Source organism: Prionailurus viverrinus, chromosome A1, assembly GCF_022837055.1.
Source record: "Prionailurus viverrinus isolate Anna chromosome A1, UM_Priviv_1.0, whole genome shotgun sequence".
Classification (NCBI taxonomy): Eukaryota; Metazoa; Chordata; class Mammalia; order Carnivora; family Felidae; genus Prionailurus; species Prionailurus viverrinus.
In genome coordinates, this window is record NC_062561.1 from 118,541,189 (window position 1) to 118,556,617 (window position 15,429).

Genomic DNA, 15,429 nt, shown 5'->3' on the forward strand with positions numbered 1-15,429 from the left:
TTTTTACATGAGCTAATAAGTAAGCCTCATCTTTTAGGTCTGCCAGGATCCTTGGCATTGCTCCTACTCAGACCTGAACTGTAGAGTAGGAATTGAAGACCTTAGTCTGATTGATTTTGCCTTTTTTTTTTTTTTTTGCAAGCTTCTATTTTCTGACAGATCAAAGTCAGCCGAATTTTTTTTCCCCTCCTTGATGTTATTTTGCATTTATCTGTTCCTGAGTGTCACTTAGAAGTGAGCAACCATTTTTTAAATTTGCGGTATTAAAAAGATTAGATATAAAGGAAATGCAGTGCTTTTAGAGGCGATGCTATGTAGCTGTCAAGATTCATAGAAGTAGGACGATGAATAACTTGAATCAGATTATTTTATTTACTGAGGTGTAACACATAAAAGGGCACAAGTCATAAGTATACAGTTAGGTGAATGTTAAGGCATTTTTGAAAGTGAATAGCAATAGATATGTTTTCTTGTTTGCTTTTGGGAGGAAGACAGAATCGATGTAGGAGGTAAGGGAAGTGTTATGGTTGATGGGCTGGGCTTTTATCCTTGGAAAAACCATTTAAGCAAAGGCAAGTGTAGAAGGCACTCTTACCATAATAACAGGACATGTTTGACATGTTTTTTTTTCTTCTCTGCCTTTACAGTGGCATTCCTCTTTAACTGGATTGGATTTTTCCTGTCTTTTTGTCTGACCACCTCAGCTGCAGGAAGGTATGGGGCCATTTCAGGATTTGGTCTCTCTCTAATTAAGTGGATCCTGATTGTCAGGGTAAGTTGTATACCAGAAAAGATAGACCCTTTGAGAAACAAGAAGTGGAATAAGTTTGAATATTTGATTTTTTTTTTCATGTGTTGTTGCTTAGCGTTATCTCTACATTTAAAATGATTTTAGGTTTGTCTTTATTCTGGCTTCATGAAGTTGAAACTAAATCATTTGCAGTTGGTTCATGCATGCAAGTCTTATACTTAAATCTAGTGAATATTGGTGGCCCCAAGGTATCTATCTTACAGGTTGTTCACAAGTTGCTTTCTCTGCTTTTAATGTTTATAATAGGATAATATGTGTGTTTGTTCTGAAATTAGTTGTTTTTATGACAAAAAGAAAGATAACACTTCTTTGGTGTCTCATTAAAAATAGGCATTCCTCTCACCCTCTCAATAATTCTACTAAAGTTTTAGTTTATCTTTCTTCTTCCCTCTTTCTTTCACTTTGTTTCTCCCCCCTTCTTCCCTCTCTTCAGAGCTCTCTTCCTCCCTCCCCTCCAGGGTTGTTTATCAGTAGCATCAGTGGTTATACCAAAATGTCTGGGAGCTGAAACTGTTTAACAAGTGCTACTCCATTAGGGGACTTTATCTCTACAGTATATTAGAGAGAAATCATCAGTGATCTGGGAGTTATCAGGTAGTCACAATTGTTGAAGTAATTTATACTTAAAAAAAAATCTAGTCTCTTAAAGTATACTGCGATTTCATATAAGTTTATTGCTTTTATAGATAAAAATCAATGTATCCATCATAAATTGGCATTATAAACTAATTAATGGGTGTTGACTGACAGGTGGAGTTTTCCAAATTTATTTATTTTAACCAGTTGTTAACATTTTTAGGATTGCAAGTTCCTTTGAGAGTCTGGTAAAAGTTAAGGACTTTTCCCCCAGACGGCTAATATATATTCATCTGAGACAAGCCTTCAGGTTAAGAGCCTGAGTCCTAAAGAGGTTTCTCGTTCCTTCTGTCTTAAATTGTTATTCTATTAGGAGATAAAATGCTATATTTTAACACTGAGACTGTGTTAAATTCTTGGACACTGAAGCCCCCGGTAGAAAACAGAGATAAAATTAGTTACCAATCTTTTTTGTAACTAAAATTTTCAGAGCTGACTAAATTTTAAAACTGAATTGAGTGAATCAACTTGTATCAGGATGGCCTGGTCTGTAACAGAAAACGGGTTCAACATGGCTTAGAAAACCGTGGAGCACATTTATTTCCCATGAAAACAAGCCCTGACGTGGGGGATAGTTAAATCAGCGTATTATTGACATCATTAGGGACAGTTGCCGCTTCTGCTCAGCATGTTAGTACAGCTGCTCCTCCCTCAGGGTGAAAACGCCCATAGCAGTTTCAAGGCATCACAGCAGAAGCACAGCAGTGCTCAGCAGAAGAAAGACAACTGTTTCTTCTCTTGCTTTTCTCTCCACATGCAAGAAGACCTTAGCAGCCCTCAATTCCCATTGGCCAGAATGTGCCATTATTTGGCAAAGGAATCGAATTATTGTGTTGTACATGATAAAGCTTGCAAAGTGAAGGCATACCTGGAAGAATAGGAACAAAATAATTGGTTCTGTCACTGGGTAAGCAAAGTCAAAGGGTCATCAAAACGTATTTCTAGAAGGATGAATATTACGTGGGCAAAAACAAAACAAAACAAAACAAAAAACCTTTTCAAAAATAAACACATTTGAGCACTGCAAAACAAGGAGTCTATAAGACAAAATCATATCTCAAGATTGCCTTTCCATGAAAGGAAACGTCTCTGCATATGTCATAACCATTTCAGGTCAGTAATACATAAAATATTTTCATTTAAAAAAATTGCAGGAGCTAAATGATAGCATTAGTATGCAAAAGTCTTGTGTTTTGTGTGCCCTTAAGTTGAAACGTGAAATTGTATTTGCTAAGCTACTATAAAATTGTTTGCTTTATTTTTCAGTTTTCCACCTATTTCCCTGGATATTTTGATGGTCAGTACTGGCTCTGGTGGGTGTTCCTGGTTTTAGGTAAGTGCTTTTAACGTAGACAAAGGAGAGAAAAGATATTTTTAATTTTAGAAGTAAAATTGCTTTTAGTAAACCCTTATCTTGCTTATGATACAGTAATGTATTACCAATAGTAAGTATAATTTTTAAAACATTTCTTAAAGGCTAGGTTGTTGTTACCATTAGAGTAACAAGCAGGTTAATAAAAGGTCTCTCAGTGGTAGGTTTTTCCTAACCCATTCGTATATACTTCTCAGGTTTCCCATGTGACCAGTGGGGCATGGTAATATGACTTTATAGTTTGTGAGTATTTTTCCCCTTGAGACTATTCATGACAAAAGGGTTCACAAACTTAACCCCAAATTATTTATAGGTATATTGTAACAAATTGAACTAACTACTCAGGCATGTATGTGGCCAATCTTCAGTCAGATCTGTCAGCAAGAAACAAAATGTATAGTCTTACTAGACATAACTTCTGGAAGAATCATTATTGGGTTTCTAGAACTCTTTAGTTCAGTACTGGTGAGAATAAGAATGATTTTGCAATTAAAAGAATATAATATGCTAGGCATTTCAGGTTGTTCATTTTAAGATTATCTTTTTTTACTCTGTATTTAAAAATTTTTTCTTCTAAGACATTTTAAAGCAAAGAAATGAACAGTGGGGTGAATAGTTTTGGCTTCTTTCTTTGTGAAGAAAATATTTATGATACAATAACTGACCACCATCACTGTTGTCATTTCTATAGAACCATAGCAGGGTCATCCTGTTGAAGATAGTATAATTGCCTCGCCCACTTCTATGATATCGCTTTCTCCTGTCTCCTGTTTTGGGCTGCCTTGTTACCTCCTTAATCAAGATCCTTGGTGGCAACGCTACTAATGGGTCTAGTTAGCACAGTGTAGCACCCATGCCCAACAGGTGCTTAATATATTCAGGACCTACCTGCTTTGCCCAAGGTGATAGACCATGCATTGGTGAACCTAAATTTTACTTAGAAAATACAAATCTTATATCACACCATCCCCCACTTCCCCAGTAGCATCATCTATTCTACTAATAGTCTTTGGAATTCTAAGGAAAGATAAATCATAACCCCCCCCCCCCCTTAATCTTAAGGCGCTTAATAATAAAAATGACCCATAGAAGAGTTACTTTGGAGGAATAGTTTCTTGGCTTGCTTATTCTTGAAAATGTATCTTTACGAAAAAGGGTGACTTTCCTTTATCCCCCAAGCCTAAATTCAGACAAGTCCTGAATGGACCAAAGGAGAGGCATTAAATACGTATTTTTAGGTTGATTGTTGACAACATAGATAATTTATAGAAACTTAATGAACTGATTTCCTTCCTTTATTAAAGTTTCTTGGGAGAAGAATTTACCATACTTGCAATTAGTCATTCTGTTTATCTTACTGCTTACTAGTAAGCGAAAAAACAGTGACACTTAGGATATAACTTGTGCATTTGGATCCAATGTTTAGCAGAGAGAACCAATTCTTGGGTGTTTTGTTATTTTGTTTGTTGTTTTGCTAGGAACAAGTCTACACAGAGCTCTCAAGCTGGCACTCCATGAGCTACATCTAGCCTGTAGTTATAATTTGTTCTACAGTTATTTTCAGAGGTTTTTTAAAAATTAGTTGCCGTCACTTACAAATCAAGAGTTTCCATATAAAACGTCTCAATTTTTTTACTTTTCTTAAAAATTGGAATATCTAGCAAAACAGGCCTATATTTCCACCTGGCCCCCACCCTTTGACTGGAGCTGAGTTGTAGGCATCCACTCCATATTAACCACTCGTTTCACCAGGATTCCACAACCCAGCACGTGATGGGGTAACCCCTGCTCTCTAGTCACTTACTACTTTTGCTGCCAAACAGAATGGGAATGAGGAGTGCTTGCTGAATGGGTACAGATTTTTTAGGGGTCATAAAAATGTTCTCAAGTTAAGATAATAGTTTTGGGTGTACAGCTTTATATTTCTACTAAAATTAAATAAAGCCAGTGAATGGTATACATTAAATGAGTGAAGCTTATGGTATGTGAATTATATCACCATAAAGGTGTTTTTAAAATGTCTCTTAAGACTCAGGGAAGAGCTCTGAAGGAGGAAGGTCAGAAGAGAGTGAGCTGTCATTAGAGGGGGCATACCCCCTTCCCGGGGGAGGAGGGGGTTGGTTGTTACAAGAGGTGAAAACTGAATGTAAATAGCTTTTGGTGTAGACTTACAAAATCAGCCTCACTCCTTCAGTGCCTGGTAAATAAAGGGCAGAGTGAACCCTACTTGTATATATATTTTTAAGAATAGAGAAATTAAATTTAGAGTTGAGAATGTAAGAATTGCTGTAAAAACAAAAACAAAATGAAACAAAATATAAAAAGAATTGCTGTAATAGGTTAAGGGGATCCTGACACCTAGTGGACAGCATATGTACAGTTGACAGGAAAAAAAAAAAAACAAACTTTGACAAGAGGGATGGGGTTTTTTTTGTTTTTTTTTGTTTTTTTTTTTTTCTTGAGAAAAATATTTTATAACCTGTCTTTTTTGGGGGGCTTAATTATCTTGAAATACTGTTTTGGAACCCAGAAGGTAGGTTTTCATAATGCCTTTCAGTGAGGTTATCAAATAATAGAGGTTTACCTCTATCTTATTTTTTATTTGCCTTTTAGACCAATTAGATTCTGAATGTGCAAAAAGACTTTCATTTGGGCTCTCAAGATTATGTCTTCTCAATGAGAAATGGAAAATTTTGTATGGAAATCCTTTGGAAATTGCTCATGTTTTGATAACTTTTAGCAGAAAAATGATGAAATAGTGCTATCAATAGGGATATTTCTGTGGGGAGGGTGTACTTAATACAGAAATTATAAATTCATTCTTGATTTTTCTTTTTTAAATCAGGTTTTCTCCTGTTTCTCAGAGGATTTATCAATTATGCAAAAGTTCGGAAGATGCCAGAAACGTTCTCAAATCTCCCTAGGACCAGAGTTCTCTTTATTTATTAAAGGTATTACACAAAGCGTTATTCTAGTCCCAGTATAATCATGTGATACATTGCCAATTTTTCTCCACGATCAGAGTAGAGTATGCCCCCTGTAGTTGGAAATATAGAGAAGGTAAGGAAGCCATAGTCCTTGCCTTTTTGGCAGTTTCTAGTTTAGTTAAGGCGTGTTTTCATTAAAAGCTGTTGAAATGGGCAAGTTGGAAAAACTACCATAGGAGAAAACATTATCTCATGTTCTGACAGTATAGAAGAGGCAGGGGTCTTCATAGTCTTTGGGAAGCTAAGATATTTGGCTGTAACTACGGGGTCCAGGATCTTTGAATCCTGAATCCTGAAGCCACTGCTTATTGTACCAGCTCCAGAGGATAGCATTGAGAAGGAGCCTTTTAGGCCTAATCACTTGGCTATAATTACATAGGTCCCCCAAACCCCAGAGCTCCAATGGGAAGAAACCATTGTCTACATGAGGAACTCCTTTTGCCTAGGCTACTTACAATAAGCCCAGTAAGGCTTCCATCTCTTAAAATTAGTCAGGAGACTTTCCTGGTGCCCTTCTTCACGTTCACACCCTGACATTACCACTCTGGTGGTAAGGAGGGTCAAACCCAAGGAAAGGAAGGGGAATGGACCTTTATCTCTGCCTAGAAGAGGAGGACTAAGCCCTGCTAAGGCTCCTCTTTGATTCCTATGGGGTTTTCTCCAGAGCTTAGCTCCATCTTCCATCTTTAGCTGCAAAAAGGAAGAGCTATGGAATCTTGGGAAAGAGTATACCAGAGAGAGTCCTCTCTGGTAACAAGATCTAATAGGACTTCTTGGACTTCACTTTGTTCCTTTAAGTTTGGGATGGGTGGGTTGTGGAGAGGAATCTCGAACCACCCTAGGGGTGAGGTTAGTTGAAGATCAGACAAGGCTTTGGGGCTTTTTTGTGTGTTTTTTGTTTTTAAAGATTTTATTTTAAAGTAATCTCTACACCCAACATGGGGCTTGAACTCACAACCCTGAGATCAAGAGTCACATGCTCTTCCAACGGGGCTAGCCAGGCACCCCCTGAAGATCAGACAAGGCTTTGTTTTAAAGGGTGTACCAGTTGACATCCATCTTGAGTGATACGCAGAAATTGGATAGGGTGGGGTAGATTTCAGAATCAGCTAAAGCAGAGTGAAGAGTGTAATAGAGGCAAGGAAGTATGAAGCTTGCTCAAGGGACAGCAGTTTGATTATAGCATAAAGGAGTGTTGAAGGTCAAGGCTGGCAAAGCCAGCTTGAGACAATGGTTTCAAATATCTTGAGCACTAAGCCCATTTGCAGTGGAACAGTAGAATGCATAGAGCAGCCCTTAAAGTCCAGGGACATGTTGGTTCAATGCAAGCTAACCCTTTGTGAACATTAATTTGTTCTCTATTTGCTGTGGGTAGTCATAGTTAACAAAAGTAATCAGATGCTAAGAGTGGAGTTCTCCGTGTTGAAGATTCATGATGGTATCAGGATGTGTGCGTCTAGAAAAGAAACGACCCACCATAATTAATTTGCCAGGTGATGTGAGACAGCGTTAAAACTTTTTTTTTTTTTAATGGTTATTTATTTTTGACAGATACAGAGACAGAATGCGAGTGGGTTAGGGGCAGAGAGAGAGGGAGACACAGAAGCAGAAGTAGGCTCCAGGCTCTGAGCTGTCAGCACAGAGCCTGACGTGGGGCTCGAACTCACGAGCTGTGAGATCATGACCTGAGCCGAAGTCGGACGCTCAACTGACTGAGCCACCCAGGTGCCCCAGCATTAAAACTTTTTAAGCAACAGGGATTCCTGGTTGACTCAGTCAGGAGAGCATGCCCCTCCTGATCTTGGGGTCGTGGTTTTGAGCCCCGTGTTGGGTGTAGAGATTACTTCAAAACAAAATCTTCTAAAAGGTAAAAGTTTTTAAGAAACAGAATAATATGAGAATTTCTTGAATATGACAAATTGCATTAAGCATTTCATATGTATAATTAAATGTATTTATGTAAATAACAGAAAGTTACAGTGATAGATGAGGTCAGATACCTGCGTGGTAGAGTATATTCCTAAGGCATTTCTTACAAAAGTTAAAGCATGCAAAGAACTTAGGCTTGTATTGGTTAAAGTAAATTTCTTCAAGGCAGTATGTACTTTGATTTGAAAGAAAACTTTGTTCCTTAAGAGTGCCACATGTGCTGATTTTTTTTTCTTTTTTTTTTTTTAAAGAAATAAAACATTTGAAGTAGGTTTTATTGCATGTTTAAAAGTATGTGGCATATCCTGAATTTGAATTAGGTTACAAAGTCTGGACTCGGATGGACGTTGACACTGCTGGCCTAATGCCCTAATGTGTTTTTGTGTCTAGGACATCCTAACTTTAAGAGACTTATCAGATGTTCTGTGTAGTTTTATGAAGTTACTATTGTCCTCTTTTTTCTTTCCTATCCATATTCATATCCATATCCATATCCATATCCATATCCATATCCATATCCATATCCATATAATTGGTAACTATTTCTAAGCCTCACATTTAACTCTTACTTGCCAAAGATTCAAAAGTTAATTCTTTTGTGTTGCCATGGTTCTCCTTACAAAGGGTGCCCAAATCACCCATAGATTTCCCTTAATTCATTGATGCCCATATATCCTGAGGGGACAGACTTCTTTCTCTCTCTCTGTCTCTTCCCCTTTTAATTCTTTTAAAGTGATCTCTGTTTCCAATGTGGGGTTCAGATTTATAACCCTGAAGTCAAGAGTTGCATGTTCAACTGACTGAGCCAGACAGGTACCCCCTTATTTCTCTTTTTTAAAAAATAATAGATTCTAGGGGCGCCTGGGTGGCGCAGTCGGTTAAGCGTCCGACTTCAGCCAGGTCACGATCTCGCGGTCCGTGAGTTCGAGCCCCGCGTCAGGCTCTGGGCTGATGGCTCAGAGCCTGGAGCCTGTTTCCGATCCTGTGTCTCCCTCTCTCTCTGCCCCTCCCCCGTTCATGCTCTGTCTCTCTCTGTCTCAAAAATAAATAAAAAACGTTGAAAAAAAAATTAAAAAAAAAAAATAATAGATTCTATAGGTCTAGGCAAATGGTAGCTTTGAATTTCTGAATGAACCAAGATCACACTTCTATTCTCTTCATTCTTCAGTTAGAAGGAAATTTCAATGTTCATTAGGGGATTGCACACCTTCCTCATCTTGTTTCTAACACATATAACCAGTAACAGCCAGGTTCGGAAGAAAGCCTGAACTTCTTAGTTTTCCTGTATTGTTAGAGACTGTATTGAGTGGCTTTTGTTCATAAAAATTGGTATTGTTTTGTTTGGATTTTTAAAACTGTCTGAAGTGTTTTATAGGAGTATTCTAAATGTAAAACAAAGTATGGGATTATGATTTGCAGTAGGCAGTCCTTAGTACTAATGCTGATGGAATTGTGAAGGGACATTCTAGGCCCCTGCGATTCTCTGTATTTTGGGGTCAGAAGCCTTATTGTGCTTTAGGAGTTGTCAGAAACTTAGAGCATCTCCCGGTGAAGGGCATCTTAAGTTTCTTTTCTTTTCTATCTGACTTTGCTAGTCTAGTTGATTTGAAATCATTTCTGACATGCCCAGAGGATTCAGAGCTCTAAATTAGGGGTTTGGAGGCTTAGAGCCGCATTTAGAATTCTAATGACTTCCTTACTAATTGTCAGTATCCCCAGAGTGAATCTGAAAAGCCATAATATCCCATGGGACTGAATTTCCTTTGTCCATTGACAGGGATAAGAACTGTTCATCTAGATCCAAATGTAGAATGTTTCTCCAGTTGAGAGGAAATTTAATTTAGTTTGAAGTTGTGCTAGCAAACCATCATGTAAGATGTGAAGATTTTATTTTCTTTCACTGAGACTTCTTAACTTTCTTTGATATATATATGTCACTAGTTAAAAGCTAGCTGTAGGCTTACTTTTTGCCAGAAAGACACAGGTAGGTACTTTTTAAAATAGCTTTGCCATAACAGAAAAATAACTTAATTCCCATGCTGTTCTAAGGTCTGCCATTTTACTGGAAAAGGGTACAAGAATAGTGACTTTTCTGTTCAGGTGACCCAAAATACAGGACACACAAACAAACCTTGAAATGACCCCAAAAGGCCTCTTTCTAATCAGCCAAAGTAGATGTTTCAAAAGCCGAACAGTGAGGCTCATGTACTGCTATCACAGGGGCAGCTCTCAGGTTCCCTTTTGGAGCTCATTTAAGCTTAAAAAGGAAATCTGGTCTCCTGCCCCACAGCAAGAAAAGCCAGAAGGAACTGCTAAATGTAGGCTCGGTGGCCTCAAGAAGTGAGTGACTGTGAGGAAGCAGAAAAACAGAACATTCCTTCTGTATTGTTTCCACAGAAACAGATACCTTTCAGAAACCTCTTTATCTGAAATGGTCAAAAATGTCGTGTTCATACTTTTTCTTATTTACCATTTTACTGGAAAATAAATTTTTATGGAGTACCACTTCCTCTGATGCTGCCAAGGAACTGAGGGTTTAGCTGCAGTAGTTGGAATGTGGTAGCACAGCGAACTGGTATCAGACGCTGCTCCAGAAGCACTTGTGCCTGTGAAGCCCAAAAGATTTTAAATTGTTATTTTAACCACATATAAAATAGGAGGGAGGGGCACCTGGGTGGCTCCGTCGGTGAAACATCCGACTTCGGCTCAGGTCATGATCTCGCGGTCCGTGAGTTCGAGCCCTGTGTCGGGCTCTGTGCTGTCAGTTCAGAGCCTGGAGCCCGTTTTGGATTCTGTGTCTCCGTCTCTCTCTGACCCTCCCCCCGTTCATACTCTGTCTCTCTCTGTCAAAAAATGAATAAACGTTAAAAAAAAATTAAAATAGGAGGGAAAAGTTTGTAAGCCCTGGCATTAATGAGATAGGATGCTTTACAATTAGATAATGATTCCTGTGACCTGTACCTATTAGTTACCAGATATGTAAAATTTCCCCCCATATGATGCTATTTTTCCTTTTCTCTGATGTTTCCCTTTCTATAATCTTCTCCCTCCTCCTTAATGCTTCTCTTAATTTATTAAAGGAAGTTCACCCCAAGTTAAAGTTAGATTTGTTGGACTATGTCGTCAAGTAGCAAGACAGTAGAACTGTTTTCAGTGGAATTAAAAAAAAATTTTAATATTTTTATTTTATCTTTGAGAGAGAGAGAGACAGTGCGTGAGCAGGGGAGGGCCAGAGAGACAGGGAGACACAGAATCCGAAGCAGGCTCCCGGCTCTGAGCTGTCGGCGCAGAGCCCGATGCAGGGCCTGAACCCAGGAACCGTGAGATCATGACCTGAGCCAAAGTCAGACACTTAACCGACTGAGCCACCCAGGCACCCCAGTGGAATTTTTGCTAAAAAAAGTTCACATAACATTCAAGAACAAATGGTGGTTTTCCTCTTGAGATTAAATGATCTGTAGGCTGAAGGTCACAATCTCGCGGTCTGTGAGTTCGAGCCCCGCGTCGGGCTCTGGGCTGATGGCTCAGAGCCTGGAGCCTGTTTCCGATTCTGTGTCTCCCTCTCTCTCTCTGCCCCTCCCCCGTTCATGCTCTGTCTCTCTCTGTCTCAAAAATAAATAAACGTTGGAAAAAAAAAATTTTAAATGATCTGTAGGCTGATGGTTCCTTTTGTTTCTGAAGTGATCCGATCTACAGTTTAGTAATGATGTCCAGAGTCCCTAACAGCCTTCTGTCTTCCAGTTGTGTTCCACCATTGTTTTTGTGACATCTTGTGAGTCAAGTCTGTCTGGACAGGCCTCCAGGTTTAAGGGAGCAGTAATAATTTTCATTTGGAGCCTGTATAGTGATTGAGATCACCCACTATTAACCTATCTAGACTCTCTTAGTGGAATTTTATTGTTTGTTGGGTGGTTCTGACTTTGAGGGATCTAATCAACCTCTGTGGAAGCAGCATGATCTAAGGCAAGTGGTCAGATCGTTACCTGGACTATATCATATGTTCTTGCAAATTCTAGTGTTTTTTTTTTTTTTTTTTTAATTTTTTTTCAACGTTTATTTATTTTTGGGACAGAGAGAGACAGAGCATGAACGGGGGAAGGGCAGAGAGAGAGGGAGACACAGAATCGGAAACAGGCTCCAGGCTCCGAGCCATCAGCCCAGAGCCCGACGCGGGGCTCGAACTCACGGACCGCGAGATCGTGACCTGGCTGAAGTCGGACGCTTAACCGACTGCGCCACCCAGGCGCCCCAACAAATTCTAGTGTTTTAATGAATAAGAACTCTTACATCATTTTTCATCTGTTAATGGAAATTAATAAAGGTGAAGTTACTTAAAATTGTAGTAAGTCTAGCCTCATTGCAAAAACCTCCACTTGACATAGGCCTCCTGATACACTTTTTGCTTCTGCTTGGTTTTTAGAGTTCCTTATGTTCTCATGTCTTTGTCACTGTACATTCTGAGGTCTCTCAATCTAAAGAAAAGTTGTTCTTGTGTCACTATTACTGGTTTACTTGAATACCAACTGAATTTGGAATTTGGAAAAATATGAACAGTTTAAAAAACCATATATTGGGGCCCCTGGGTGGCGCAGTCGGTTAATCGTCCGACTTCAGCCAGGTCACGATCTCGCGGTCCATGAGTTCGAGCCCCGCGTCGGGCTCTGGGCTGATGGCTCGGAGCCTGGAGCCTGTTTCCGATTCTGTGTCTCCCTCTCTCTCTGCCCCTCCCCCGTTCATGCTCTGTCTCTCTCTGTCCCAAAAATAAGTAAACGTTGAAAAAAAAATTTTTTTTTTAAACCATATATTGATTTCCTCTGTTGTAGCTTCTCTGCATTTTGTCAGCCTTTTAAAGGTTTAGGCAGTAGTCTAATCAGAAAAGATAGAAAAGAAAGGGCTAATTCTACCTTTTACAGTAACCTGGACAGGTAGAAAAGTAAGCTAAGGGTCTCCATATGAGCCCATCCAACTCTCCCTTGGTGCATGATACCACACAGTTGTTTCTCAAATATTTATGAAGTAGTGTGTATGTCTTCAGTGTTGTTGTGTGTTTTTTTGCATTAATATAGGGAGTCACTTGTACGTTTTCCTGTTAATTCCATGAAAACCAAAATGATTAATTATGCCAAAACAGAAATGCCTCAAAGTATTGTATGAAAACTGCATTTAAAATACAGAATATATGGGGCATGTGGGTGGCTCAGTCAGTTAAACATCTGACTCTTGATTTCGGCTCAGGTCAAGAGCCCTGAGTCAGGCTCTGTGTTAACAGCCCAGAGCCTACTTGGGATTCTCTCTCTCCCCCCATCTCTGTCCTTCCCCCCGTGCTCTCCCTCTTGTTCTCCCTCTCAAATAAACTTAAAAATAATATGCAGTATATGGGCATTGTTTTGAGAGTGTTTATTTCAGTCATGTATATTCCTTTTTAAAAATCAGTTTTTTGGGGTTCCTGGGTGGTTCTGTCCATTAAGTGTCTGACTTCATTCAGCTCAGATCATGATCTTGTGTTCATGAGTTCGAGCCCGTCTCGGGCTCTGTGCTGACAGCTCAGAACCTTGGAGCCTGCTTCGGATTCTGTGTCTCCCTCTCTCTTTGTCCCTCCCCGGCTCACGCTATGTCTCTCTCTCTCTCTCAAAAATAAATAAACATTTAAAAAATTAGTTTCTTTATCAAATTTTTTCAGAAATATATGCCCCACAATACATTAACTTTTTTGTCTGATTGATTGAAAGAAGTATCTGTGATACCTGTGAGTTTACAGTTATTCTTTAACTTTGCGGTGCTCTAAGTACAGCATGACATCATTGGCGTCCTTTGTGGAAATCTTCCTTGTGTGAGATCTGGCAGAATTGGCAGGGTAAACAGGAGCTTCAGGTGTATTAGGAAAATTACCTGTGCACTTGGATTCTACCGTCTCTTAGTCCCCAAGTTTCAGTCATTGCTGTGGAGGTTAAGTGCAGGATGAAGGAAGTGTTACTTGCATTTCATTATGTTGTTAGGACGTTTGGAGAGACAGATCGATCCCTGGCTTCGTGGGCTTTAGAGAAAGCATTCAAGTTCTTCCTAGTTCTAGAGTCCTTGGTAACTTTAAGAACTGAAATGTTAATGTTTATTGAATAGTATGATGTCAGTGTATAGTAATCTTAAAGCTATGTTAAAATCTACTTGTGTCTGCAAACATCCTGCCTTCTTTTGTGACTACATCCTTCTCTTGGCCAAAATAACAAGCTAACTAGAGTTTCAATATTCAATATCCTTCTCTGGCAGATGTTTTCTGGCAAAGGCCTTCCTGCGTTTATGAATTCTCTCTCAAGAAGCAAGAGAACACCTGCAGGAAGTGAATCAAGATGCAGAACACAGAGGAATAATCACCTGCTTTAAAAAAATAAAGTACTGTTGAAAAAGATCATTTCTCTTTATTTGTTCCTAGGTGTAAAATTTTAATAGTTAATGCAAAATTCCATAAACTTTGAATCATTAGTGGTTAATGTTTGAAAAAGCTCTCGCAATCAAGTATGTGATGTATTAATAATGCCTTATCTATTGTTTGTAGTTATTTTAAATAGCATGAGCCTTGTCCCTGTAGTCAGTAGGGGGCAATCTTGCTTTATTCATCCTCCATCTCAAAATGAACTTGGAATTAAGTATTTTAGTGTAAGATATGTATAATGCTGGCCATTTTAAAAGGGATTTTCTCAAAAGTTCAGATTTTTGTTATGACTGCATTTCTACGCATAATCCATACTTGCTGTTAAAATTAATCTAGAAATTTATTCAGTTGTACTGTGAACACCTGGAAGCAAAATCATAGTGCAAAATGCATTTAAGGTGTCGTCAGGATTAAGTTAAGTTCTTAATTGGTGAATAATAAGCATTAATTTTTTATAGTCTGTATTCTAAATTTTGCAGTACCTTATTGTTCTGTGTTATGTACCTAAGAAATTGTAAAGGTGTTGTCACTATAAAATAAAAAGGACAAGGACAATTGCAGCTTAATTACTAAAATACAGTTGATACTTTATTATTAAGAGTCCTACTCTTTCTTTCTTTCTCTTTCTTTTCTTTCTTTCTTTCTTTCTTTCTTTCTTTCTTTCTTTCTTTCTTTCTTTCCTTTCTTTCTTTCCTTTCTTTCTTTTTTGTCTCCTGATGATTAGGCCAGGGGCTGGAGTAGGGAGGGTATTAGATACTAAGGAGCAAAGAAAGAATTAGTTTGGAACTTTTGAGATGATCCCTAACATACTGTAGTACTACTTGCTTTTATAATGTGTTAGCAGAAACCGATGAGTTATAAATGTAGAATGATGTGCTTTCTGCCAAGTGGTAATTCACCTTGGTTTGCTATGTTAAAACTGTAAATACAACAGAACATTAATAAACGTCTCTTGTGTAGCAACTTCTGCTGTAGATTAGTGTTTAATTTCTTGGTTTGCATTTGTTCATTGCCAAGGCAATTTTTTTCTAATCTTTATTCATACAGATTCATGCAGAATCATTCATTAAATTAAAAAAAAATTGGTTTGGAGCCAATTTTTTTCTTTTTCTTTTTTTTTCAGCACAAAAAGTTCCCTTCTGTTATTCTCAGTACATTCCTAAAGATATATGTGAAAATTGGTTCTGCAAAAGATAATGGACTAAATACAGAGGAGTTGTAGAGATCTTAAATCACTCCAGAACTCCCAATTATGCTTCATTTTTTA

The 15,429-nt window shown here is 38.4% G+C and overlaps 1 protein-coding gene across 1 annotated transcript in view; it reads left to right on the forward strand.

Moving 5' to 3' along the window:
* The window catches only part of NDFIP1 (Nedd4 family interacting protein 1), a 56,822-nt gene extending 41,697 nt beyond the window's left edge, over window positions 1-15,125 (forward strand). The window contains exons 5-8 of the mRNA XM_047858651.1: window positions 648-772; window positions 2,714-2,780; window positions 5,665-5,770; window positions 14,000-15,125. Coding sequence (XP_047714607.1) covers window positions 648-772; window positions 2,714-2,780; window positions 5,665-5,768 — 296 coding nt within the window. The 3' untranslated portion in view covers window positions 5,769-5,770; window positions 14,000-15,125. The remainder of the gene's footprint in view (window positions 1-647; window positions 773-2,713; window positions 2,781-5,664; window positions 5,771-13,999) is intronic.
* The last annotated feature ends 304 nt before the right edge of the window (window positions 15,126-15,429 follow it).